Raw genomic sequence first — 27,760 nt, 5'->3', positions numbered from 1 at the left:
TACACATGGTGGCACGTGGCCCCGCCCCCCATCTGTTTATTGACCTCCCTGATCTGGCACCAGCCACGCCCCCACAACCTGCTGGAATGCTGGCGACTCGTCATGTCGGGACTCACCTTGTGGCAGGCCGTCCCACAACTCCAGCCAGTCATACTTGCAGTCCGACTCGCCGATTATCAGGGGATCGTTTTCCAGGTCAAAGGTCAGGAAGGTGAGGATTATGTCCATGCGCGGAGGGGCAATGATTATGAAGTTGCACTCCAGGTTGTGGGGGGTACTTGTCGGGGAACCCTGGCGATTCAATCACGCCGGACTGGCTGGTGAAGTTCCGAGAGCAGAAGTCTGAACCTGGAAAGATTCATGACACACGTGGCATTGGTGAAGTGGGCAGGGCTCGGTGGCCATTTGAAAAACAGCTGCGATCCAGGAAAGATAACGAACAGCAGGAGGACAGGCAGAGGACAGAGAGAACATGAGAGGCCAATACGCATGTTGAGAGGATACAGCCCTTCAGAGGCAAGAAAAACCCTCCGGTTCTGCTCTAAGACCAAACTGGAAGGGCGTCTGGCTGTTTTGTTCAGCTGGAATTCACTGCAGACCCCCCTTATGCCCCCACCCTCTTCCTGGTTCCTGCCACAGAGGTTACAGGGCACTGCAGAACCTCATTAATGTACATACAGGATGTGAGTGTAGGTGACTACAGGGTCCTGTTTCCCCGTCTTACTAAAGGTTATGATTTGACGAGTTTATGTTGTGGCAGCCTGACTGACACCCAAAAGCAGCTTGCAAATTTTTACCCATTTGTACAAGTCCGGGTTAAGTGCCATCCTGAAGGGTACCGCGGCAAATGGAACGGAAGGCGTGCTTTTACCTCATAGCGCAAGCTAACAGACCCGAACGAAATCGCTAAAGGACCGCCGACATGCAGAGTCAGCGAAAGCGTGCCTTGCGACCCGATGCCCCTCAACGAGGTCTGCCCGACACGCCTCAGCTCGGATTTTACACCCCGTCGGTTTGGCTGTCAAAATCTTAGGAGCTAAACTGAAGTAAAACTGGGACACGGAGTAAATTCGTAGGGAAAATGCAGAGTGGAAAAGCAAACGAGCACAGAAGCAGACAAACAAACACATACAGAAACAGACTAACAAGTAAAGACAAACAAACACATACAGAAACAGACTAACGATAGACAAAAATAGAAAAACAAACCACCACATAAAAAAGCTAACAAGCAAACAAAAACAAAAAAAAGACAAACACAAGAACAGACAGACAGATGAAAATCAAATTCAAGCAGGCTGATATTCATAAATAAACTTTAAAGAGATATTTAGCATTCTCAGGAAGGAGGAGATCAGACCTCACTTAGACTGCTATTCCAACCCAAACAGAGAGTGTATAAAGTTACACACAGCACTCTGGGCTTGTGTTTATGATTCCCTAATGGAAAAGCATCAACCACAGCTAGGTGTGATTCCAATCAGTGGCCAAAAATAATGCACGATTATTTTCTCAGGCATTCCAGTTACCCAATGCGGGGGATGCCACCCGGTTAAACTTCCACCTATAGGAGAGGAGTCATATATCACCTAGAAACGCGAGTCATCACACGGCAGGAAGGACAAACCGCGGACGTAACGGTACTCCACTAAACGAACGGAGTGCAGATATAGACGCAGGACAGGGGAGTGACACACGCTCCCAGATGCTCCAGCTCTCCTCAGGACTCCTCGCTGCAGCACATGCGACTCTGATGCGGCGCATGGCTGACACACGTGCAGGGGGACACGTGGACAAGCGCACATGCATGGGTGGCATCTGACAGGTAATGGACGGCTTCATTTTCACATTCCGGGGATAGGGGCAGCGGGGCTACAGACATCCTCCGAAATAGGTGCCGTGGGACTGGTGGGCCGGCGTGGGGCAGCCGGCCGGGACAGGCGGCCAATCAGGTGGCGGCGGGCGGCTCGGCAGCCGGGTGACTGCAATTCCGGGCCTATTTATACACAGCCTCATCTGCTGCGACCTTGGCTGAGGCCAGGCGAGGTCGGCCATGGAAGGGAAGGACGCCACCTGCTCCGGAGGACGAGCGCACGCTCAGCACCTCCGCTTCGCTATTCCTCCTGCCCTATCGGTCAGTGGAGATGGTGCCCGGAACCTATGGGGCTCTACAGAGGTTAAGGGGGACCCGACTGAGAATCCCAAATGGAACCCCCTCCGCACTGCTGTTACTCTTGGCTTGGGACAGGTGACAGGAGTAAGCCGACAGTGACGTGATGGAGAAACGGCGGCTCCTCTTCACACACATGCCGTCACAAATAATGATGCACGCATGTCTTGGTTGTGGTCCGCACAGCCTAAACTGCTGTCACTGAAGCCATGGCACTAGTGCCTCCTGGGGGCCAATCAGAGAATGCACAGGTATATCCAGTGAGCCTTTGCAGTGTCGGCGCAGTGCTGTGACCGGCGTGCACCTGCAGGTGGTGTGAACACGAATTCACATACGGGTGTCAGATCTGTATGTGCGTGTACATGTCTATGCGTGACGAAAGCCACCGCTGAAAGCATTCCGCCCCTTCCAATTGGTTCCTTCCATGCGATGGCCCCGCCCCCCCCAATCTGCGATCGCAGCACGCTGGAACTGGCGAGATGCGTTCTCTCAGGGATAGCTGGCCGGCTGGGTTAATGGGTGTTACAGTCATTTTCAGGGTAGAAACAGAGTCTAGCTGGCTTCATGAGGAAGCAACCTGCCATTGGCCAGCCTACACCAACAGCTGCCCAGCTACGGGCTTGCTGAGGCGACAGCTATGTTTTCACAGGAATGCACTGAGATCGGCGGCACATCAACATTGTGCGGCACGTCTGCGGGAGACACCTGGTGTTGGCCGGCCGTCAATCACAGACAGCGATGCTTCCTCCCAACCCAAGAGGACCGGGGGCGGGGGGGGGGGGTGAAGAGGGGCTCCAAATGATGGCCTCTGTTGGGCTGAGACAAGAGGGTGACATGGGAGAAGTGGAATAGGCAGAAAGGAATGGAGAGGTATCTGCATAGGGGCGACAACAACGATGGTGGTACATCAGAGGTTTGGTGGGGGCGCTTCAGAAACACCACCCCCCAGTGAGAAGCTGCCCTGCTGTAAATGCAGAGACTGCATCCAAGTCACAGCCAGCTAAAAGTTAAATGGTGCTGATCTATTAAAGTCCATATGTGCCGGGAAAAAAACGTGTGGTTTTTGGGGGTTTTTTTTTGGGTCCTCTTAATCATTCTCCTCCCAATTCACAAAAAGGCCCCTCCCTGAGGAGAGACATATTTTTAGGCTTCTGGCGGAGTCCTGTTCTACATGGCAGGTCTTTGGAACATAGTGAAAAATCATCCATTCAATAACTTACAGGACAAAGTGTTCTGGCTGAGGGCAACCCGGCCAAATCCCAGAGACACCCAGAGGTACATTGCTGCGGGAGAAAGGCTTGATTTCCTGTCAGACTGAGACTCCCAGCTGTGGGGGGGGGGGGGTGTTCCTCTATGTTACATATTCCTGTGTATCACTTAGAGGGAGTCCCCCTACTCCACACACACACACACACACACACACGGACAGACAGACAAACAGACAGACAGACACACATGGATGGACAGACACACACACACAAAGCACTGCCACGGGGGGCGCCTTACTTGTCCTCTGCATTTTCTTTCCTTTCCCGATTTAATGAGTACACAGTGTTTTTGGATAACATGCCAGAGGCCTGGGATGTTAAGCTAATGTAGTGGCTGGGACAGCGTAAGTACGTGCTGCGTTTCAACACCGTCTGTCTCTGTCATACTCACAGACACACACATAGGTACTCACAGGCAAACACGCTCACAGACAAAACCCACTCACAGCAAATATACTCACAGGCAAAACCCACTCACAGCAAATGCGCTCACAGGCAAACACACTCACAGCAAATACGCTCACAGGCAAACACGCTCACAGGCAAATGTGCTCACAAGGAAATTCACTCACAGCAAATGCGGTCACAAGAACACTCACAGGCAAACATGCTCGCAGACAAAAATGCTAACACGCAAACATGCTTTTAAGTGGCACTTACACACAAATGCCTTCACAGGCAAATGTGCTCACAGACGAACACATTCACAGCAAACATACTCACAGCAAACATGCTCACAGCTAATGCACTCACAGGCAAACGCACTCACAAGCAAACGGCAAATACACCCTCCATAGACCCATGCCAGTAGGGGTTTCTGTCATTCCCATTTCACTGTCATTACCTCTAACCCCAAATATGATAAAAAGCACTTCAACTTCTTCTCGTACTTCTTTTAAAAAGGAGATGAAGTTCTTAAAAAGGCATTTATCTTCCTATCAAGCCTGAAGAACCTGTCCCCATGCACACGTTACCTCCCACTCACACCGGCAGCTCAGGGACAACACTCACATTCCGCTCTGAATGACAATTTACGTCTCACTCTGGGTGACAGCCTCCTCCTACAGAGATGGAACATGCCGCTCACACCTGCCACTAGTCCTTGGGGGTGGAGGGTGGTCCCAAAATGGTGTCCGTTTTCAGCTGTGAGCTGTTTAAAGCCTCGCTTCCCCTCAGCCTATGCTCCCGAACCACAGATTATTCGAACGATGCTGGTGGCTGTACCTCCTGTCCCTGGCAGCCAGCAAGAGGCCGCCCCGGTGCCGACTCAGGGCAGAACGTGGACCAGTGTTGTGTTTGTAACATCACCCGCCCACCCCGCACCCCCCAGGGAGAAGAGATCAAAACTCAATTAGGCAGGCATTTCAGGAATGGTCTCTGAACAGCGACACCTGTGAATGTGCCCCTCCCCCATAACAACAGGATGCCTAGGGCCCTAACAGAGAACATGGCATCATAGTATTCCTCCGGCTTTCAATATGCCCCCCCCCAGTCCATGCTGCTGGTATGAGGACAGACCCCACACGGTACCTAGACGACAGGAAGAAACATATTGAAGCTGCTTCCTGTTTTGATCAAACTTCCAGTGCTGATCACTGCCACTTTTATTATTACTCTTTTGCATAACAGATATCGGCATCCTGGATACTGGTAACGACTTCCCTCTTCACAATTGAATGCTTTCCCATAATTATATAGCTGGATATTTACTGAGGGGCGGCATGGTGGTGCAGTGGTTAGCACTGTTGCCTCACACCTCTGGGACCCAGGATCAAGTCTCCACCTGGGTTACATGTGTGTGGAGTTTGCATGTTCTCCCCATGTCATTGTGGGGTTTCCTCCGGGTACTCCGGTTTCCCCCCACAGTCCAAAAACATGCTGAGGTTAATTGGACTTGCTAAATTGCCCATAGGTGTGCGTGTAAGAGTGAATGGTGTGTGAGTGTGCCCTGCGATGGGCTGGCCCCCCATCCTGGGTTGTTCCCTGCCTTGTGCCCATTGCTTCCGGGATAGGCTCTGGACCCCCTGCGACCGAGTAGGATAAGCGGTTTGTAAAATGGATGGATGGATGGATACTTACTGAAGCAATTCGAGCCCCTGAAGTAATGCAGAGCCTTTCCTTACTGAGACTGCAACGAGCTCTTCGAGAACAAGGACCTGTTGCCTAAGAACCACTTATCTACTCAGGAAGGGTCCTGCATCTCGATGACTTAAGCAGGTGTGACTGTAAAATCACAAGCTGCTTCGCATAAAGGGGTCAGTGAAGTACAAGACATCACTGCAGGAGGCAACACAACACTGACCACCACAATGGTAGTCCATGGACGAGTGGAGGCGAGGGCACTGACCTGTGCGCAGGATCTCGTAGCGCAGCGAGAAGCCCGCCCCCTGGTGGGCGTAGTCGGAGACGAACTTGATGTGCAGCACGGGCCCAGAGGATACGATGGGGGGCGGGGCGATGTTGCTACAGTGCTTCCCCAGCAGGTCAGCAGACTCCGAATTCCCATCACGTATCTCAATGAAGTCGTACCTGAGGAGATGGGAGGGGTCAGCAGGAAATCCTTTGAAGATGCTCAGAACTGCGGGCCCATTACCGCCTGGTCCAGGACCCCTCTGACCCTCGACCAGAATTTCAAAAGTTACCGTCTGCCCTGGACAAGTGCAGGGAGGGGGACTACAGAACCAACACCAGAGCCCAAAATCAGGGTAACAGGCAGGGGTGGCGCTAGACATTTTGGACTCCAAGAAAGCACATCATACTGGGCCCCCAACCCAACCCAATGTTCTAAATATTGTAGTGCCCTTTGGAATAGTCCTAACTTTCCCCCCTCTTTACAGTACCCATGGTAACAAGAACAGAACTGTTCCAGGCCCAAACATCGTTCTGTCCCGATAAAGCCCCTGTCCTGAGGCCCTGACCTTTCTGGGGATCCAATCCCCCCCTGCCCCCCCCCCCTGCCCCCACCCCTGCCGCCGCCGCCCCAAGCGAGTCCAATCTCATTTAGCTGTGATGCATACAAATCAGTTATCACAGCGAAGGCTTCGCACCTCCGAGCGGAAACGGACTCTCACAGCAGAAGGAGCAGTGATGGCTGGCATCATAACGACCCGGCGACGCAGAAAAAACAGCAGCCAGCCTCCTATTCAAGGCCTAAATTATTCTTGTCACTTCAGCGACTAAAAGTCAGGCCCTAAAACCTTCCGCAGTAAACAAATAAAGAAGATAACAGGCTACTGGCCCAGTGGGGCAAGACAATGGGGACCAAAGTGATGGCAGAACCGGCCCGGCTGGCTAATAAGGCTTTGCTCACTCGGCGTGAAACGGACGTCAACCTTGCAAGGACGGGCCTGGGCTGAGTCGCGGAGCAGGCAGGTCTGGCCTCCAGGCTTCGGATCCAGGTCTCCAGCCCAGGGTGCCACACCCAGCTGATAGTAGGATAGTGCCCCCCCCCCCCCGAGTCCTTTGGGAAAAGCATCTGTCACCAGGCTGTGCAGGACGCCTTAGACGGAGCCTTTAACAAGCCAAGTGAGACCATGTTACCCCAGGGGCGGAATGTGGGGCCCTGCAAATGTCGTTTACGACTCTGATGTCCCTAGAGGGCCACCATCCCGGCCAGAGTCCTCGCAGAGTCGTGGGGGTCACGCCGTTCACCACGCGTCCGTGTACGCATGACGCCATTGGCTGGTGAGCACAATATCAAAGATAAATTGCTCAGCTCTGTGGGGGGTGAGAGTCATCTGCCACGGGTCATGTGACTAGCATTATTGTGCCGAGGTAGTGGGTGTTGGTGGGGGGCAAATAGGCACTCGACCCTGTGTAATGGAATCCATCAAGTGTCCCGCCGTGCCTCCCTAACTTCCAGCCCCTGCTACAAGGACCCAAAATAGCCTCCCAACCCCCCCGCCCACCCATGCCTTGCCCGTCCATCTGTGTCCTTCCCTTGTTCACCCGGGTCACAGTCCTTCTCGCTCCATCACCTGCCAATCCTATCACGGGAAACTGTTCACAGATATCCTACCCCAGGGCAGAAATGGGCCCTCAGCACGAGTAGCTTGGGGGGGGGGGGGGGTGTTTGGGGTGCCTTTCTCTGGGTGAAGTATGAGTTAGTTTTCAATAGGCCGGTTACAGTACAGACTGAGGCTCCACTGTCCAATCAGGGCTGAGGCACTCAATATTTATGAGTGACGTCGCCTGGTCCACCATTTTCCAGAGATATGGGCTTACAATAATGCCGGTGGTATTTACTTAACTGATGTGGTCCCTGTAGAGCCGGTGGAGGGGTTCAGTGCAGCAGGGTTTGTCCATTTGGCCGTTTGCTCTGTTACCGTCAAACAAGCCGTGGCATAATCCAGTGAGTGAAGACCTCTCAGCCTCCATTCGTGATGAGGTCTACTAGAATCTGAAAATCGCACCCTAGGCCCTGAGCCACTCACCCACCCTCCACGCCTCCAAATTAGTCCCGTCAAGGCAACAGCGCCTACGCTGATGTTCTCGCCGTATGTGCGTGGGGGCATCTTTAGGCCTCTCCTTATTTCCAGTGATGGTGGCTCTAGTCTACTGGCATTGGTGGGCCGGACATGTCCATATAAATGACAGCTACAGAACCGGGGATGGGGCTTTCTGGTGGGTACAGTCCCATTCAGGTGAGAAGGTACCTCCCTACTCAGGTTCCCCACCCTTCTCCACCATAACAAACACTGCAGCTCCCATGGGCCTGTCTCACGCCACACCAGTGAGGGACAGCTTGTTTACCAAGCCCTCCCCAATCCCAAGCCACTCTTTCCGCCATCAGCCGTTAATTGTCTTTAGCACATTTGCTGCCTCTCAGCCTGGGAGCTAGTTTCACACCTATACGGTGTGCCCCCACCCCCGGCACACAAAGCAGTGGTACCACCCGGTCCCCCCCCTCGCCCTGTTCATGGTCTGGCCCACTTCTTGAGTGCGCCAGGCCTCAACCCAGATTACCGAAAGCATATGAAGTCTGCGTTTTGTCACGGAGACCCAATGTCCTGTGAAAAGTGACAGCAAGGAGCAGGAGAATGTGAAGCCCAACCAGAGAGTGCTTATTGTTGTCCGTGCCGCTTTGGAGTGTGTACTCCACTGGAGGGAAGGCTGCCGAGTGCAAAACTGATGGAAAACGCTCGATGAACTTTAGTGAGCTAAACACTGATCCTCTTCAGAAGCACCGACCAATCTGAGATCTCCGAGGAATACAGAGAGTCAAGGCTCTTTTACTTCAGAACTGACATCAAGAACCTCATCTGGTCACTGTGGAACAGATAAAATGGGGAATTTTTCAGCACAAGCTGCAGTGAGGGATCAGAGTGAGCGTGCAGCCAAGTATCAACACCAGAAGAATATTCAGGTCAACGCTTGGATGTTTGATATCCAAAGAGCGACAAGCCTGACTTATGAAACTCTTATGATGTTCCTGCTGAGAGCCCTGCAGAATCAAGTGGGTGATGGAGTGGGCTTCCAGGGGAGTTCCTCCTTGTGGACAAAGAGTCTGATCGTTCACCTGAGTGGTGGGGTCTCTGAACCACAGCACCAAGAGAGATGGGTATTAACACCACAGGAGCCAGGTTTTGAGTGGCAAGGTGAGGAACCGCCTGGGACACAATGTGGTGAAACCCTCTGAAAGCCAGTCCTGGCTTTATGCCACAGGGGATGTGAGAGGTAGGTCTCCACATGGCTGGTGCGTGTGCTTCCTAGCAGGAGTAGGGAAAAGACCGTCCTGGTCCTGCCACACTGACCCGGTTTCTGTTAAGGACCCAGGTAGCCATGCGTGACAGCCATCTTAGCGTGAACCTGCACCAGTACCAGAATACCTGCGGATTTTCCTGAGTAAGACAAATGCTTTGGACGTTTGAAGGTCACGTCTAAGCCGATATGGGTACGCAGGAGAAAGTTGGCTGTTTAACCCTTTCATGGATTCATCTAGCAAGACTGCATATAACTGGCCACCGCTAGCCAGTCGCAGAGCTCAAAGGAATATACCTCTTTAGCTCTGCTAAAATCCTGCTCGTTAATGGCTACACCGTGTACCTAACATCAGCAACAACAAGGATTACAGTAGCCAACACTAATGAAAGGCAGACTTGATGTAACTACCCCCAGCAGGAGGCAGAGGTGACCTCCCTAGCCTGCGTCTCCACCCCTGAGGCCCACCAGGTCCTCATTAGGAGCCAGCAATCGCCGGTGGCCTCCCTCCATGTTCTCGAACCATACAGATCATTAATTCCTTGATAAAAATGAAAACCAAAACAAGAAGTCGTGTGGGAATGCTGGGAAGGCTTCTCGCGTCTGCCTGGCAACAGAAATTAGGAATGGCGTATTTCTTGGGCAACGAGACACAACCTGGGGCGACCAGCAGGCGTAAAGCCCACATTCCATTACTCTGCTCTAGGTCCTCGTACCAGGAAACATTCAAACATCCACAAGGATAATCGCTGCCCTAATCTCCGGGGTGAAATTCACCTACCTCTCTGTTAGAGAGACACAAATGAAGCCGAAAATGCAAAATTCGGTGCTGGGCCAGCAAAACATACCAGAGGATGGCAACACAAATAATCCACAGTGTGGAGATGCTACCATTCTGACAGATTCGGGGCGAACTGCCTGCTCGCATATCAACAACATCGGGAAATTGGGTGGGGGGGGGGGAGCCTTTGCAGGAACCTATCAATAAATAAAAACTATTTCACCGTGGATAATATCAGACCCGGATTAACTGGCTCTCCACCCCTTCTTTTGTGGAGATGCAATTTACTTGGCCTACGGAGAGCGGGCTAAGGAAATCGCGCTGTGAGTAATAAGGCCGTCCCCACGTTTCCATCGGTGGGGTGATAAAGAAAGGGAGAGCGAGAAAAGAAAGAACAGGCTGGAGATGTAGATCGCCCCGGCGATACATCTTGATGCATCATCCACCTTTCGTTACATTCATAGAGCATCAATCAGTTCATATCCTAGAGGCAGGTGGCATTTTGTGCTGGGCGTATATCTTCCGTAAATTAAATTGTGAATGATAATAATATTCTGGGACCTTTAGCAGCTGGGAAAATGCAAGGAATATCCTAAGGCCCAATGGTTGCCATGGAGGTTTGAACAGAATCGACGTCCTGCGTGGAGAGAGCTCAGGGATAAATGGGAATAAATCCAACACAACTCATAGACCGATGGGAATAATCTCAATATGACTCATAGACCGATGGGAATAAACTCAATATGACTCATAGACCAAGATCAATGAGCTAGAAGAGTATATTGCAGTTGGTCTGTATATAGTCAACATAGCTCACAGACCAACAGGACTGAGATCAACAGCATACAGACTAACAACAATAAACTGAACACAGCTCACAGACTAACAGGACTGAGATCAAAACTGCAAACAGACTAACAGCTTTAAACTCAACACAGCTCTTAGGAATAAACTCAAACCAACATACGGATCAATGATGAGAAATCCTTTAACACACTGAGATATTCACAACCACAATTTTTTCTATCACATGTGACATGTAGCAGAGAACTCTACTTAATTTGGACATTTGTAGGCAATTCGATGGGCTTGTCACCATCATGGGGTAAGAGAGGTCGATGTGGATGTTTGTCTCCTCTGATTCAGCTTCTGAAGTAGGGCTGCACTGACAACCAAGCTTTCTCTTGGCCTTCCTCAGGAGCACCGATGGATCAAACTGCCTTCTGAACTCTCTTCAGTCTGGATTACTCGAATTAAAGAGAATCATAAGGAAATGTGTGTTTCGGCTCCATGGTGTCACTAGCCTTCTGCCAGCCTTCTGGTGTAAAACCCCTCTTCACATTTCAATGACAACAATACACACTGCAGAAGTCTTATCTGGAGGAGATGGGAGTGCTTACTCTTAGCCTGAAGGTGGTTGACAGATGCTTATATGCTGCTGTTGTGGGATAAGTGGTCCAGCACAGTGGGTGAGGGGTGACATAGTTTAGAGTCCTTCCACTCCTTATGGGCTAAAACCTCGTCTTGGGGTGAAGTCTCCAGGTTAGTCTTTCAAACAATAGTGCCCTTAATTCAAGAACAACCCCCCACCAACCTTCACCCTTGCCCTTTGACCTGATCCCATCTCTGTTACTTGATCTAAGAGCCACAAAGGCGGCGTGTCTATCACTGAGTCACCCACAGAGCTTGTCCTGTTCCCCACACAAAGACGGGCCTGTCATCTTCGGCGCTCCATCAGAATTTGCTGTCTCAAGGCTGATGAATGAGAGCAGCACGGAAGTCTGCGGGTGGCATTGGTAAACATGGTGTGCTGGCACCCTGACATCAAGACAACTGGTGCACTGTTCTGTTGACGTCATCTACCTAGAAATCACTTCTCATTCTAAATTAATATCTCCTCTGCTGACTTTGCCCAATTACCGGCCTTCCCGCCGGAATTGCCGGGCTCGACGCCACACAGGGTTTCAATAAGTTACCATCTCTCCATCGTGTCTTGCCATCAGCAGCACGGCTCCCACAGGCCATCAGAATCGCCGAGGACCAGCCCCCCGAGAAGGCAAAAGCTGACTCAGAGCCCAGCATCTCCTATAGAGTTCAGAAGCCCCCCCAGAAGTGTCTGTATTGATGAATAAATAAAAACATCACAGTCAGATTCTGTTTCTGGCAGGTCTATAAAACGGGCCTGTTCTCTGAGTGATCCTTGGCATGGAAGCATGTCGGGTGCAGTTGCAGGGTCTACAGGTGTATGTTGAGAAACACATCATGGGGGGGGGTTTGTAAGAAGATCTACCATGATCGAGATCTAATGCTCAGATCAACAGGGACCAAGTCACCGCAGTTCAATGAAGGCAGTTCAGACAGCAAAATATTTATACTGTCAAATCAATAAGAAATCACTGAGGGGGAGAATCTGAAGAACTGATATATTTGTATATAACTACTTAATACAAAGAAACCTCAAGCAAAGCGCAGGTGAGATGAGAAGCTTGATTCTCTTCCCTCTGACAGCTCAATAGGACCAGTGTCAGCGAGGACATTGGAGTCTGTAGTCTCCGGCAGATACTCCACATTACGTCAGCCTTCCAAAAATACACGTATACACACATGAACACCTGGGCCAGCGACTGTAAGCAAACCGCACGCATTCCAAACGCTCCATCGCCGTTCCCGAAAAGGACAGAAACCAGAAGACTTCCACAGCTCTACATGCCCACCAGCTCAGAACATGAAGGACAATAATCGCCCAAGGCAGGTAGCCTGTCTGAAGATTTTATCTACCCTCATTTCCAAACTCTGTGGCTCTCTGGGACTGATAGTAAGTAAGTAAGGAGGTGCCATTCAACCTATCTGAGCATTGGGTGAAGGCCACCGGGAAGCTGAGATGCGATCTAATGTGGTTTCCTGGTAATAAGTGGTGGAGCTTCTGGATTGGGAAGCACTTCCTTCTTGTACTTGATCTTAGCGACTGGTATCTTTGTCATCACACTGCAGTATGGCTCAGGCCGTGTTTCACTTGGTCACCCCTACTGAGTCCTGAGATGTAGTTCTCACACTGACCAGCAGAGGGTAGTAAAAACAATACTTGCAAAATGTAAAAATATGGTCTGAAATTTTACTTCCCCCAATATGGAATTCTGTTTCTGCACATCTACAGCTTATTACTGGAGTAATGTAAACTAAAACCAAATGTATCCAAATGTTGCTTATTAGCTGAAAAACAACAGGAATCAGCATATCATTCCCAAAATTAGACTTAGATGCAAAATGCACTACATCACCAACAGATGGACAGCAGCGTTTCAGACTTGGAAAATTCAGCATTACAGAGAGGAAATCGGAGCGAAAACTCGGAGCTTGCCTTGTCCACCTCTGCCTTATCCAATGTCCAGCAGCTGTGCTTAACTAATTAGAAAAATCCACAACTCCCTCCCTGCAAATGCGTGACGCGGATCCAGTTACCTGATTCCCTGCCCCTCCCTTCACCCCCCAACCTCTCTCCTGGGCTCGGCCACCTCACCTGCAGTCCAGCTTCTCCAGCTCAAAGTGGGGGTTGAAGTTGAGAACGATCCGCTGTGAGGGCTCAGGGGCTGTGATCACCCAGAGGCAGTTCTGGTGGGCCGGGTACTCGAGGGGGTAGCCGGGGGATGTGATGTAGCCGGCATCGCTAGCATCCAGCTGACCGCCACATCCACCACCTGGGGAGATAGGAAGTATCCTGTGAATGAACGTATCACCTACGTCCCGTGTCCTCCCACACACACACACACACACACACACACACACACACACACAGACCCTTAGGATGGCTTCACATACACACATTTTCAAACCCCTTGTCTAGCACAGGTTTGCTGGAGCCCATCCCAGGAAGCGCAGAGCACAAACCGGGGGGGGGCACCCAGGACGGGACGTCAGCCCACCATGGGGGCGCAGACACACCATCACACACCCCCAATCTTCCAGCCATTTCCCGGTACATGGCAGCAGGACACGGCCACACAGGAAGGGCCATTTAGGGACACCAGTTAAACTAGTTACATGTCTTTGAACTGTGGCAGGAAACTGGAGCATCGGGGAGAAACTCGGGCTACTGAAGGGGGCAGAGAACTCCACACACACAGAGGGGTTTGGACCTCAGACCCTGAAGGTGTGAGCTGACCCAATAATCATCCTCTTTACCATCATCGTCTTTACTTGCAGAACAAGGCAAGATCCACAGAAGAAGTACTGCTGTAATCTCTTTTTTAGAAATGCATGGAACAAAAACCTGTAAAAACAAGCCAATGGTATATTTAGTGAAAGCACCTCCCAACAGCTGAGATGTTTAATGAAAAGGCAGTCTCTGGCTTTCCTTCTGCCCTCTGGGATAGCCAGCAGGCCCTTATCTGAAGGTCTAGGAGGACTTAAGGAGACAAACTCGAGTGCCATGGTTGTTTAAACCTATGTCTTTGACCTGCGATACGTGGTCTAATTTCCGACACCCAGTCACTCAGTTCCACTCTCCTTTTCAATGGCAGATGCAAGCTGATCACTTCTGTTACTCTGCTCAAAAATAACCAGGGGGGTGTTCAGCATTCTCCAGTGTCTATCCAGGGTCCTGGCCAACACTTCAAATATTGGGATGGAATTTTGCGATCCCCTCTCCCTGTGGAACGAGGCTTCCCATTGGACAGGACATCTCAGCCAGTAAGTGAAGGTCACCGGAAGTTGCAGATATATAATCTCTAACCGGGAGCTGGTCCTGACAAGGTCCGAAACTATGTACTGGCACCGCTCTTAAACTGCACAAGGACACACGCCAACACACAGTGATAGATGGAAGGAGGTAGCTAAATCTCTCGCCGCTCATTTTCTGCAGAGGTATGTTACAAAGTTAAGGCTGAAGGTTCTTTTACATTTTGCAAAGCTTAGCCCAAAGCACAGACGGCACGACCCTCTCCGAAAAGCGTTGCGTGATACAGGATCTGAAGTATTTTAGTGACACCTTCCTGCAAATGTGTCCAAATGTAAACTCTTCATCACACACCCAGCCTGCTCCGGAGACTAACACGAACAAAAATATTTGTGGTGACCTGTAATTAAAAATGTCTAACCCCAAGCCACAAGAAACACATAAAAACTGAACTCTTATTTTTAAAATAAGCAAATGAAGGGCATTTAGTAGAGCAAGGTCCCTCCAAGTCCACATCTTCCTGATGTAGCCAAACATGTTCAAGCAAGCTCTACTAAAATGACGGGAGTGGCCCAGTGTTGCATTATGGGGAGGGTCTGACGGGAAGTGAGGTCACATGACCGAGGGCATGGCACTTAGCATCTGCGAGGAAGGCAGTGAGTAATTAGGGGAGGCCATGGCAGATGTATCTGCAGGACCTTACTGAACCCCCAGAGGCACATTCACCCGCTACAATTTCAGCTCCTGATTTTCTGAGCCGTTCCCCAGGCCGCCTACGGGGGGGGGGGGGGGGGGGGGGGGTGGTCCCTGTCATGAAGAGTGCCTGTCCTTTGAAGGTCTGCCTCCATCCAGATGGAAAAAAGCCAAAAATGTTCTAAATGCGATAGATTTGCAAATGGTGACATTTCAGAAAGTTATTACTGTCTTTTTCCACGTACCTTTCAGTTATTGCGGCATTTCAATAGACAGCCTACTGCTCTGTGCAAGACCCCCAAGAAGGATTCTGGTGCTCACACACACAGACGCACATACACACGCACGCACGCACACACAGACGCACAAACACACACACACGCTGGGTAAGCATATCCTTATGGGGCCCGCTCATTCATTTCTACGGGAAAAATGTTAATGCTAACTATGACAACCTTAACCCCTACCCAGCCCTAACCATAACCATAAGTAGCCAAACATAATATGAGAGTTTTTGCATTTCCAGTGAAAGATTTTTATTAAATTGAGTTTAAAGCAAGTTTAAAATTCAGTTTAAAAATGGGTATTCATCACGTTGTTGGGACATTGTGTCCCCATAAGGTAAGGTATATCCTCTCTCTCTCTCTCTCTCTCTCTCTCTCACACACACACACACACACACACATGTGCGTGATGCAGGAGTCATGTACCCCCTCCCTCTTCAAAGTCGAGGTCTTCACACAGACACCCCCACCAGCCCCTTTAAACTTCGGGGGAGGGGGGCTAAATTTATGAAGACATGTTACAAAGGTGATGGAGAGCCCTGCAAGCGAGATGGTTTCCCAGAACCCGGACAGGATGTTGAGCGAATGTGGCCACGAGCGAGAGACGACAGGAAGAGAAAGAGTGGAAAAATCCCGCAGGAAGCGACAGCGAGAGACGAAACGCAACAGGTATGCAAACATTTTCAGCAGAAAAAGGTGCCCCCCCCCCGTCACCTGAACCAGCTACACCCCATTACACAGATCAATGTGGAAGCTTTTATGGGCCGGTGGGGGGGGCTATATGCCCTTTCCACACAAAAGTTAAGTGATTCTTGCTGATTTCGCCAATTAAATCAGAGGAATGAACAATCAATAAATGGATTCACATGCAGATGTATTAAAGCCCCCATCTCTGCCAGCCATCCTTTTGGGGGGGGGGGTCTCTACTGATCTCCAGCCCCAGGTTTATAGAGGAGCGGAGGAGGAAATACTGATTTGTTCCATCGGGGATCTCAGCCGGCCTTCCTGTGGGTTTCTAACACCAGAACCGCCAGACCCGGCCCGACCTCCCCTCTCCATTCGGGTCACGTATGTCGCTGGTTGCGGTCTTGTGCATTCTGCCGGCGACCGCAGAGGCACCCCACCCCACCCCACCCACCCCATCATAAATAACCCTAAACGGTGCTAAGCTGTGGAGAGAGAAATGAGAATTCAGCTGCATTATTGATGGTCTTAGAGCACCTTCTGAATCTCTTCCCGATAGCACTGTTTCAGCACTTTTCACAACCCCCACCCCCAAACCAACGCCTCTCGAGATTAAACTAGTCCTGTGCTAGCCTCGAATGCAAATGGCCGACCTTGATTCCCAAGATTTACAGATTAATTTCCCACAGAGCTGGGAGAGACTTACTGAATCGCGCCGTGGGAAGGAAAGTAGACTAGGAGTGCCACACGGAGGCCTGTGGTTTACATGCCGCACACGCCAACCGCACACGCCAACCGCACACGCCAACCGCACACGCTCAGCCGCACACACTCAGCCGCACACACTCAGCCGCACACACTGAACCGCGTCTCAGTCCAAGGCTTTCCAGCATGTTCCGCTTGGGCCGCTCTAGTTCGAAGCCTGCTTATAAGGCGAGGCATGACTTTCCCGATTAGTAGGGTGAGGTGCCGAACACACACGGCATGTAAATCTGACATCCCCCCCCCCCTGCCAACTCCATTTGGGCCCTCAGTAGTCTTGACCTCTCTGCTAGCTGCCTGATGACCAGTAGCTCTTCAGGGACATCTGACTGGGCCTACTGACCCCCCACACACACACACACACACACACGTGCACACCGCAGCCAGTGAAGCTCTCCCCTATCCCACCACCGGCCTGAGAGAAAGTGGAACATGAAGTACTCTGGCAGGCTGGATGCGAGGGGCTGAAGAACTGCCAAAGACTCACATCTGCCTCTCATCAGTGAGCCGGGTGTCAGCTGAGAGTCCAGCCTCGCCAAGCCCCAGAGATGGCTTTGTGTGTGTGTGTGTGTGTGTGTGTGTGTGTGTGTGTGTGGGGGGGGGGGGGGGTCCACCAGGTGACATATTAAAACAGAGTGGAAAAATTAAACAACAGGGGCATAAAGACGGAAAACTAGACAAAGGAGGCGTCTTCTGAAAACCACAAACAAGCAAAACGTCTCTGGAAAAATAACTAAGTGATAGATGGAAGGAGATGGAATCTTAGCCAGTCAGACACTGTGTGTAGACGAGTGTTAAGGGAAATGTTACTAAAAAAACACCTTAGAGTGATGTAATGTAATGTAAATATCTGAGAGAGATGAGAGACAGCGCTACTGCTGGTAAGATTACCCGTAACGGAGAAACGTACCCCTGACCTGTCCCCAATCTCTCAGCCCAGACGGAGCGCTACCTGCGACGCAGCCACTGAGAGCCCCGACGACAGCAGCGATCCGGGGGACCTGAAGTGTTTCGGCTCTCCGGCTCCTACCTGTAACTCGCACCGGCTTCCTGCGAGGAACAGGTGGCCCTCGGCGCCTCGAGTCAAAGCGGCAAGCTGGAACCCCAAGGGTTTCGTTGACACAGACGGGTCCTCTAACAGTGCAAATCATATGTCAGGTGTTCAAACCAATCGGAATGACCTACTAAAATATATGTATGTATATATATATACCCGCTATGAGCTCCCCCGCATCAAAGGCGCTTAGAGACGGATATCCGAGCTCGCACGGCGGAGCCGTAAACACCTCCCTCGTTCTTCAGCACCACCTGTGACTGCACACATAAAACGTGCTGCATTTATAAGTATTTAAAAATATATATTCCGTCAGCATCATAATTCACATGCAACAATGTCCTATTATTCTAATGCTGGAAATAGTCCGTAAATAAATACTTCTGTGCATGTAGTTTTAGGCTATAAAGTCCAAAAAGGTTGAGGTAGGTGCCAGTTAGCGATTGCCAGGCTGCTTTTTAATCAAAGCAATCGAGTAGAAAGCCCCGCTTTCGGCTGGGTGTAAGAGCCTGTTTACGTCCCTAATGACATGGAAATGCGACGTGCATATGGTTCAGGAATAAAAGACTCTACTTTCAAATGTAAACGAGTTTATCCAGTAATTAACACAGGTATTACTCGGTAACAATGCTGCAGCATTCGCCTCGGCTACAGCCTGTATAATGAGCTGCTTTGCTTTAATTGAAGTAGCTTATTGACAATTTGTTTCAAACATATAAACGCCGCCTAATTAAAGCATTTCTGGTCCCACGTCCAATTTATATATGTGACCAGATGTTTTCGGATTTTTCACTCGTCCTCACTTGGCGGAGTGTGTCTTATTTCAAAGTGCAATTCACATTGACAACACACTATTTCTCAGGAAAGCTCAAAACGGCATATATTTAAATTACCCGGACCGAATGAGAAAGGAGAAATGACCAAGGGAGCGCGATTCCATCTGGGTTACACCCCTAGGGTGGCTCGCCGCCGTAAACTTCCTTCGCAATAATACGATTAAAATTAGGCGACATTTAGCCAGAGGTCAGGCAAAGCGTATCTGTGCAATCCATAAACCATTTAAGACCACTAAGTTCATTTTATGTCCATTATAATCAAACACATATTAGTTTAGTTTGCCGGCACACCAGTGCGTCTATAAGAAGTCCAACTAAATACGAAGATCGCTCTATCCGTAGAAACCAACGGACTAAAATCTAAGAGTCATACTAAAGAAACGAGGCCATTTCAGTTTCCTGGGCTTTGCCTCGTGTTTTGTGAAACGAAAACGACAGATCGCATTCTGATGAGATGAGACACGTACGTTTTCGTCTCCGGAAGACATAGGGGACATATAATCACCAGGTGAAAGTTTTACAGCGCGAGTTCGATTTATTTAAATAATCGTTTTAAATGACATTTATACAGTTTGCGGATGCGCGCTGGTTTTCAGACTCGGCACTGAAAGAGCAGGATACTGTAAGTACAGACTTTCACCAACCACAGCTTACCTGGTAGACTAGTGTCGAGGTTAATATAGCATCAGGCTAATAAATTAATAACACTTTGCACTGCATTGTACTGCTACAGATATGGGGATATGCGCGGCTGTACGACTTATAGAAATATTTCTACTAACTATAAAATGATAATAATATTTATAATACGAAAATATCTAAACACCAATAAGCAACGGCTGAAGTTGAAACCATTCCTTCATCTGAACAGAAAAAAAATAATTCTAAGACGTCATGTAGCAAGTTAATATATTAACACTCGATGACAACCATCTGGAAATCAAAATTAGATATGCTTCCCCAGTCCAGGTGCACTATTAAAATTACAGTAAATATCCATTTAATGGAAGCAGTTCAGAAATGAACCATTATAGAATAAAATTAATGAACACGAGGGCGTGATTGTATATGTTCGGCGCAGGCCAAATTATATATTATTAATAATTCTAATAATTCTAAATAGCAATGTGGTACAGCACGCTCGTAGAAGAGACCGCCTATCACTTTGTGTCTAGAATATAAATTACAACTGTACTGGTCCAACTTCAAATATGTGTCTGCCCAGCTATCTAGAAATTATTATTTTTTTTTTAATCAAGGGACGTAATTCCAGTCATTGGTAAGATATTTAGAAACAACGTTTTTTTTTTTGTAATAAAAAAATGAATGTGTTGATACTGGAAAAGGAACCCCCATCCTTCAGAAATGAAACCCAATACAGAGAACAGAAAATAGTTCTTTTTTTTCCCCGGCAGATGACTGTTAACGTTCCTGTATAATGAATTGCGAAACGCCAGTTGCCGCTAAACAGCCTTCGGCCGCCGCGCTCGGCCAGCAGACTGGCGGCGGCCGCAGCCCTTCGCGGATCCGCGGCTCATCATCCGGAGGACCGGAGAACAAGCCACCAAACAGTCAAACGTACCCGAAAAACTGGGGACACACACCGTGCTCGTGGCAACATTATTCAAAGACCAGATCACTTAAATGTCGTATCCCAATGAGTCATTAAACAGACAAAAACAGCGAAAATAATATTTTTTTAAAGAAAGTGGGACAAAAGAGGTCACACGGTCGAGATATGAAGTTCCTGATTCACAGAGATGTATGTTTTCAGCTGAAACAAAAATTGTTTGCAGTTACGACTGACAAGGAGGCCCGGATTATTGTATTCTTTCATAAACGTAAGCGTGGAAAACAACTCAAAGGAAAACTTACCTTCATTTCCCTGCGCTGTAGACATTAAAGACAGAAGTAATAGAAATCCAGCCCGTGTGGTATATAGATCCATCTTTGCTGGGGATCCTCACCCTTTCCTTCTCCTGTCTCCTAGTGGCACTAAAACAGATGTTTTCCTTTCCGATCGGCTCACTTATCCTCCAAAAAAGACCTCGATCAGCCCCGGGCTCTCAGCGCACACCAGTCCGCTCTCTCACTCTCTCACCTTTATCTTCACTTCTGTAGACGCATCTGAATGCGCTTCTATTTCAGTCCAGCTTTCTTTTTCTTAATCCACGTGAAACACTAGTGACTAGTGAATCGCCGAGTTGCTGAAAATCACCAGCAGAGATGGGAGTGAAGCTCCGTTTTCTATTCACGCGTAACCGAAGCGCTTTGAAAACGCCGCAGATCCGTGCGGCTCCGCAGCGCTGGCGGTGTCGCTCCTCTGATGCCTGAATCGTGCGTTTTGGTTACTTCTGAATCCACTGACATGCGATGTTTCCGCGTCTCCTCTCTCTCTCTCTCTCTCCCCTGCTTTTCAAGTCGCTCCGATTTATGTGCAACAAAATGACAAGCTAAGAGGCGGCCGTGCGGAACCGCTGCACGCCGATCCTCCGTGGGCTGAATGTGGCTTCAAGTTCGCCCGGCGTCAGGCACCAGCCGTGGGGCATGCGTGCTCTGCGGATCACAGCGTCTCCGGCACGCTGTCCTCCTGCTCCGGCTCTGCGCGCAGCGCTGCAGCGGCGTGTGTGTGTATGGGTGTGTGTGTGTGTGCGTGTGTGTACCAGATTTCAGAGCGGAGCTGCTATCACATTACAGGCTGCACCTCGGCCCGCCCCCCAGCCAGAGTCCGCTAGCGCTTCTAACTTAAAAGTTATTCGAAAACGAGAGTAGGTGAGACGTACAAACGCACACGGAATCTTTCAATACTTTAAATACTTCTGGCTACTCGGGGAAGGTTGGAGATTTTGAGATTCAGTCAGGAACGATTAAGATATACGATGCTAATATCAATAGTGGAAAAGGGTGACGACGGCAATGAAAAAAAAGACTATCGGCTCCAGGTTGAACGGGATCAACAGTGATAAAAAGATTAGGTTCGTCAGCGATTCAGTAGCACGAAGTAAACAATGACAGAAATGAGAATCATCATGACCAGACCCTGCCTGGTTTGTTTTGCAGGCTGCAGGAGCTGTGTTTGCACCCCCCCCCCCCCAACGCAGATCGCCAGCTCCTCTGGGGTGAGGGGGGGGGGGAGGGCGTTTGGACTCAGCTGAGAGAAGCAGGCAGATGGGAAGACAGCGCTGTGGAGATAGAGATGGCTACTTCCACCAAACGCCTTATCAGAGCCGGACACCAGCGAAGAAGCCCCCCTCGAGCTAATGTCATCTGAACCCACCCTGAACCCACTGAGCCCGGCCCAAGACCCGGCCTGCAATCAGCCTGTCCTAACTACAGAGACTGAGGATTTAATGACACAGCAACTCCCAGCAGCTCCCAAAATATGTATCCTGGGAATGACTTTACTGGGCGACGCCCACACTTACAGTACAGTATTTATACTACATCTTGTGCAAGATCGGCTGGTTTGCGGGCGCTTATGACAACGGCAATCAGAGGAGCTTTGCGTTTGATGTATGGGTGACTAAGCGCTGGTGACGCAGTCACCCTCATCGGCGCCGCGATCGCAAACGATTCGCATCCCACAATGCAATGCTGGCCGGGGTCCATGGGAGCATGGCGCCGCTCTTCGTTGTGGCACACTCTCCAAAGCGTCTCGAACCTGGCGCTCTGAAACCCACTTGCTGTCTGACCAGGTGCTTGCTGCCCTTGGCAGGGTGTAGACCCCAACCCTGGGGTCAGCACCCTCCTGAGGGTGGTAGTCTCTCTGGTCTGCACTATGGCGTCTCACCAACATTCCAGTGTCCCTCTTCTGGGGCTCATTTCCAGTCACACCCGCAATTTGCAGAACGGGACCCTTCTATGTGCCGCCCCAAATACGCCCATGCCGTGCCCTCAAAAACAGAGACGGATAAAATTCCTGCATGTCTGTTACATTTTCCATGATCAGTGTTTGGTTCCAGGTACCAGATTGGACCTTCTGCATCACACTCCCCAGGCACGTTTGTGTAGCAGTCCAGCCCCGTCCTCAGTTCCCCCCTGCCTATCACTATTCCTGGCCCACAGAGCTGTTTGGCCGGACGGCGGTGTTGCACGCGGAGGCCGCCATCTGCGCACGCATGGATGGTTCACACGCGCACACCCTCAGATGTGTTTGGGTCCGAGTTCTCAGGAGAGACTGTTCGCATATAGAGTTGCGGAGTATGGAGAGTTTCCTGTGGAACATTGGTTTAGGACTGACTGACTGGGAGCCATTTTGTGAGAACATGTATGATCTCTGGGCACCTACTTCATCTTCGGAAGGAACATGACAGCGTGACACAAAGTACCCACACCAAGACTACCTGGTACACACACCGAAAGGGCTTCACCTATTTCAAGTTATCATATGCAAAAATATGTACCAGAATGACATAAACTCCCCCCACATACAAACTGCAGTGAATTGGTGCTCTTTTGAAACCCCCTAATTTACATCACTGAAACATACCTAGATACTCAAATGCTCACATTTTAATCCTTTCGTTCACTTAGCAATTCAAGTGGAATTTCTAATACTGGTTATTATAGCGGACTGATCCCCCCACACCCCCCCCTCCCCCACGCGATCAGTACTTCAGGTAAATGGATCACCTGTGGGTCCTCTTGTAGCCTCCCCCCCCCCCCGCGTCGGATATCTTGTGCTGACACGAGCAATTTACTCCTCACAGTCAGCTACATAAGCTTACAATCTGGGGAAAATGGCCGGTCAGCTTCACACAGAGGCGGGAGGGAAGGTGGGCAACTTGTCAGGGAGCCGGAAAATACCCCTTAGAGTTAACCCCATCCCGCGTCAGAACACAGATGCTGTCCTGTTATTAATAATCTTGTATAATCATGTGATTTTACATTTTATGTAGTGTCACGCGAGTTGCACATCCATATATTTGAAAGATGCACCCATTTAGGTCGATTAATTGGCAATTCCAGGGTTACTATCTCACCGTCTGCTCGGCTCACCAGCTATATGTCCAGACATGTACTTCAGAGCGGTCTGTAGGAGAGCTTCAGGTGGGCGAGGAGCGGCGCGACGCAAAATTACCGCAAGAGGGCGCGTTTTCGCCGAAAACAACCGCCGCGCGAACATTCTAATAATAGTCTAATAAACAGGACATTTAAGTAGCCAAGAAAAATAAACAAAGTTGTTTAAAGTATTTTTGTATTAGATGCCAGACGAATGTGCGCGTGAGAAGTACATTTTATTTGCCTAACGAATTTATAAACTCGTCAAGGATTGTAGTCAGTTAAGTCATCTTGCGAGCAGATAGCGGCGATCCAGTACTTCAGAGCACTGTTTCAAAGGAAGGGCGACTTAAATGCGCTCAGTTGTCGGATATTAAAAAGCTAGGAGGAATTAAGATAGTGTTACAGTTGGCATAACGAAAGTTTTCTATGATCAGCTCACCCATAGACGAGGATGAAAGAACCATCAACTGTTGATCTTTATTTTGTAATTTAATTACTGTGTTTAAATATATGACTTAACAAACGCTATTACCTCATATAATCTTACCGGAACCAAAGCATTTTAAAAGGCCAGTGTATAATCGATCAAAGGAAGTCATTGATGAAAGTGGTAATGATAAGACTATCGAGTTTTTTTATTCCATGACAGAAGTACGAGTTGGTTTTCACTGTAAATACTATTTAAGTAATGCATTTGCTAGTCGAAGACTGGTAAACTGATTAGGGATATAATTGCTCCAATTTCTCCAACGATCTAATTTTCAATAACGGTCTCATAGATCAACGTAACGACGGGCTAAATTGGACTTCTCAGAAGTAGCTCATAAACAGTTATATATCTTAATTTTTAAAATGTAGTCGTGAAGTGCTGTCGTGATACTTAAACTTTGGGTTTAAGGCCCCTGTTGCTTAGGGCGACAGACACGGATCCCCCCCATTCTGTGATCCCTCCTTTCACCACTGGCTGTGATCAGTGATAAGGCCGGAGTCGGGGGCTAACACAAATAAAGGAGTCCCCAGGCACCTATAGTGCCCCTCTCCCTGACAGAGCCACCATTGATTAAGATCAGAGTGCACGTGGCAGGACATTGGGGGGTGACAGGGCTATGATCAAACACCTGGAGGGCCTCCTCTAACACTCCCCCACCATTCAAGGTGACCCCCCCCAGGCCTATCCGTGTCCCGCCACAATGTCCAGGTCTTCTTCCTATATCAATGTCACTCCTTTGCCTGATTAATTACTGTAATCCCCCCCCACCCCCCATGACCCAGGGGACTAGCTTTGTCCATCTCCTGGTAAAGCCCCCCCCCCAACAGGAAGTGGTACCATCACCTGAAAGCAGATACTGGGCTTCATCAACAGTTAGTCACTCGAGAACGGCAGCTTATCCAAGCGAGGTGAGTCAGTGGGTGTCTGGGGGTACCTGCTCGCATCACGCTGTGTCATGTTCCAAAGAGAAATGGTCATCGGTAGTGGGGTGAGTGGGGGGTAGTGAGAGCTGTTTACCACGAACCACCAAGCTGGGTGCTGCAGTCAACCCCATGTGGAACACTAGTGTGCACTCAATACTGGAACCTCCCTCAATACCACCACCACCACACTACAAAATCACCAGCACCATAAAGCACCCCCCCCCCAACTCCGCAGTCTCACCAAAGGTGGGGGGACGGGGGTATTAACGCCGCACAATGGCCTCCATTCACATAAAAATGATAAGTGATAAATCCTTATTTGCCATTTGCACAAGTACTGATACACTGGAATGCTTCACTATTCTGACTCCATCTTGCTCTTCATAGCTCGGCCTTCACAGCTCAGGGTCAGCCAACATGTGGCACCCCCAGAGCAGGGGGTTAAGGGCCTCGCTCAAGGGGCCACGGACACGCGGCGGTTCTGCCGAGGCCGGGGGTCCAACCTTGATGGGGGGGCTACAAAGAGCGCTTTGCGTGAAGGCACTCAGAGGCCGAGAAACGGGATTACAAAACCCGCGTGCTCTTACACGTGTGTCTCTGCAAGTGCACGACTGCGTGGGTCTGGAGACGTTTTGTAGTTACGCACAGGGTTTGAGGGATTTGATGAAGTAATATTCCACTATACATGAAGTACACACTGATAATGCATTTAAATGTCTTTCATATTACAAGAGAATGTGAGTATTCACTCTGAAGTCAATCAAAACAGTCAGAGAATCTGAAGGCTGTGCGTACCAGCCATACCACAGCTCTGGAGTGGAAATTAAATCATGCAGTTTAATACAGGGGATTGAGGACCCCCCCCCCCCCCCCCACCCACCGCCTTTTATGCTCTGTCCTCCGTCACAGTCCCCTTTCTATGCTAAATCAGTCCTCAGCAAACTGTGAGGAGATAACAAGCACCTGTTAACGTCTCTAGAAAGAGAACAAATCAGCAGATACCTTTGTTTAAGCTTAAGGACGACTGATTGCTTTGTGTGCTTGGGAAGGAGATGAAGAGGATGTAGAGGGGATGGGCAGGCCTGGACCTTTTCTTATAAAAAGTGACCTTTGGGTGAGTTCTGCTTATGTCAGCGGTCCGGGAGAGATAGGAATACTTGGACAGACATGGGGGGGGGGGGGGGGGGGGGGGGGGGCTTTGGAATTCGGGGCTGAGGACCACAAGGCTGGGATTCTGAGCTGGGCGAGGATGAGGTGGCCGTCACTGGGATCTATGCCTCCACAACATTTGGAAATGAAAGGGGCTCCAGCAGCCACATGACCACAGGAAGCTACTCTGAGGAGCAGAAGCAGGAGTCTGTGTGCAGGAGTGTGAGATGAGGACCGGGTGGAGAGCAGATCCAATCAGAGAAAAAGTACCAATTTGTACCATTAAGGGTACAAATGTCACTGGGGCTGTACCCTCAAGGGTCTGCCAGCTGTACCCTCAAGGTCTGTCAGCTGTACCCTCAAGGGTCTGCCAGCTGTACATTTACATTTACAGGATTTGGCAGACGCCCTTTGCCAGAGCGACTTACATAAGTTGTACCCTCAAGGGTCTGTCAGCTGTACCCTCAAGGGTCTGCCAGCTGTACCCTAGCTACAGGTAAATCACAGCCATAAACTATGGGGGAGATGGGGGAGTTGTAACCCCCCAGTAATCAAAACCAGCTAATACACCCCCTGGACTCACTTAAATGGGTGGAGATGTCAACCCCCCTCCCCATTGCTCAACACAAAGTTATGCCCTTGAGGGAAATGTACCTCGTAAGGTATAGATATTGACTCTGAGGAACATTTTTGTATCATTGGGGAAGTAAGCAAATTAATGCACCATGGGACAGAACCCCCCCCCGGGCCAATACCCCCGCGCCCTTCTGCCAAAATCCATCACGGCTTGGCGAGGATGGTGGGGGGTCACAAAGATCCAGAGGCTTGACAAGACTCACCACACCCCTCACATTCCCATCTCCAACCCCCCCATCAAGAGGAAGAGCGCCGGCTGTCCTTCCTGGTGACTGGCACAGCAGAGGGGATGAGCACTGCCTGTGCAGTGATGCAAAAAGCCCCCCCTCCCCCCATTTCCCTCACCCCAACGAGCTCGTCGGCTGCAGGGAGGCGCGCTGATGAGCTATAATATTATTTCTGTCAGAAATAGAATATTATTACATGGAGGCAGAAGAGATTACCACTGTCACTCAGAGCGGCAGAGTGCCAGGGGAATCGACGCGGCACAGAGCCCCCCCCTGCCCGTCCGGCTCCGCATTTCATGGCCCCATGTCTGTCTCTTAAATTCTATTTGCCTTGAGGAGGTCAGAAACAAACAAGTAATTAATAATCATTGGCTGAGGAGGGGGCCACGCAGTGGGGGATGGGCGTGGCTTATTCGAGTAAAACACC

General features: G+C 49.8%; 1 protein-coding gene across 1 annotated transcript in view; it reads right to left on the bottom strand.

Moving 5' to 3' along the window:
• The window catches only part of LOC125725178 (neuropilin-2-like), a 47,379-nt gene extending 25,662 nt beyond the window's left edge, over window positions 1–21,717 (bottom strand). Inside the window, 5 exon segments of the mRNA XM_049001887.1 lie at window positions 117–273; window positions 275–348; window positions 5,786–5,967; window positions 13,437–13,614; window positions 20,780–21,717. Coding sequence (XP_048857844.1) covers window positions 117–273; window positions 275–348; window positions 5,786–5,967; window positions 13,437–13,614; window positions 20,780–20,852 — 664 coding nt within the window. The 5' untranslated portion in view covers window positions 20,853–21,717.
• Between the last annotated feature and the right edge of the window lie 6,043 nt (window positions 21,718–27,760).

This window comes from Brienomyrus brachyistius, unplaced genomic scaffold (genome assembly GCF_023856365.1).
Source record: "Brienomyrus brachyistius isolate T26 unplaced genomic scaffold, BBRACH_0.4 scaffold62, whole genome shotgun sequence".
Taxonomy (NCBI): Eukaryota; Metazoa; Chordata; class Actinopteri; order Osteoglossiformes; family Mormyridae; genus Brienomyrus; species Brienomyrus brachyistius.
This window is presented reverse-complemented; position numbering and strand designations above follow the sequence as displayed.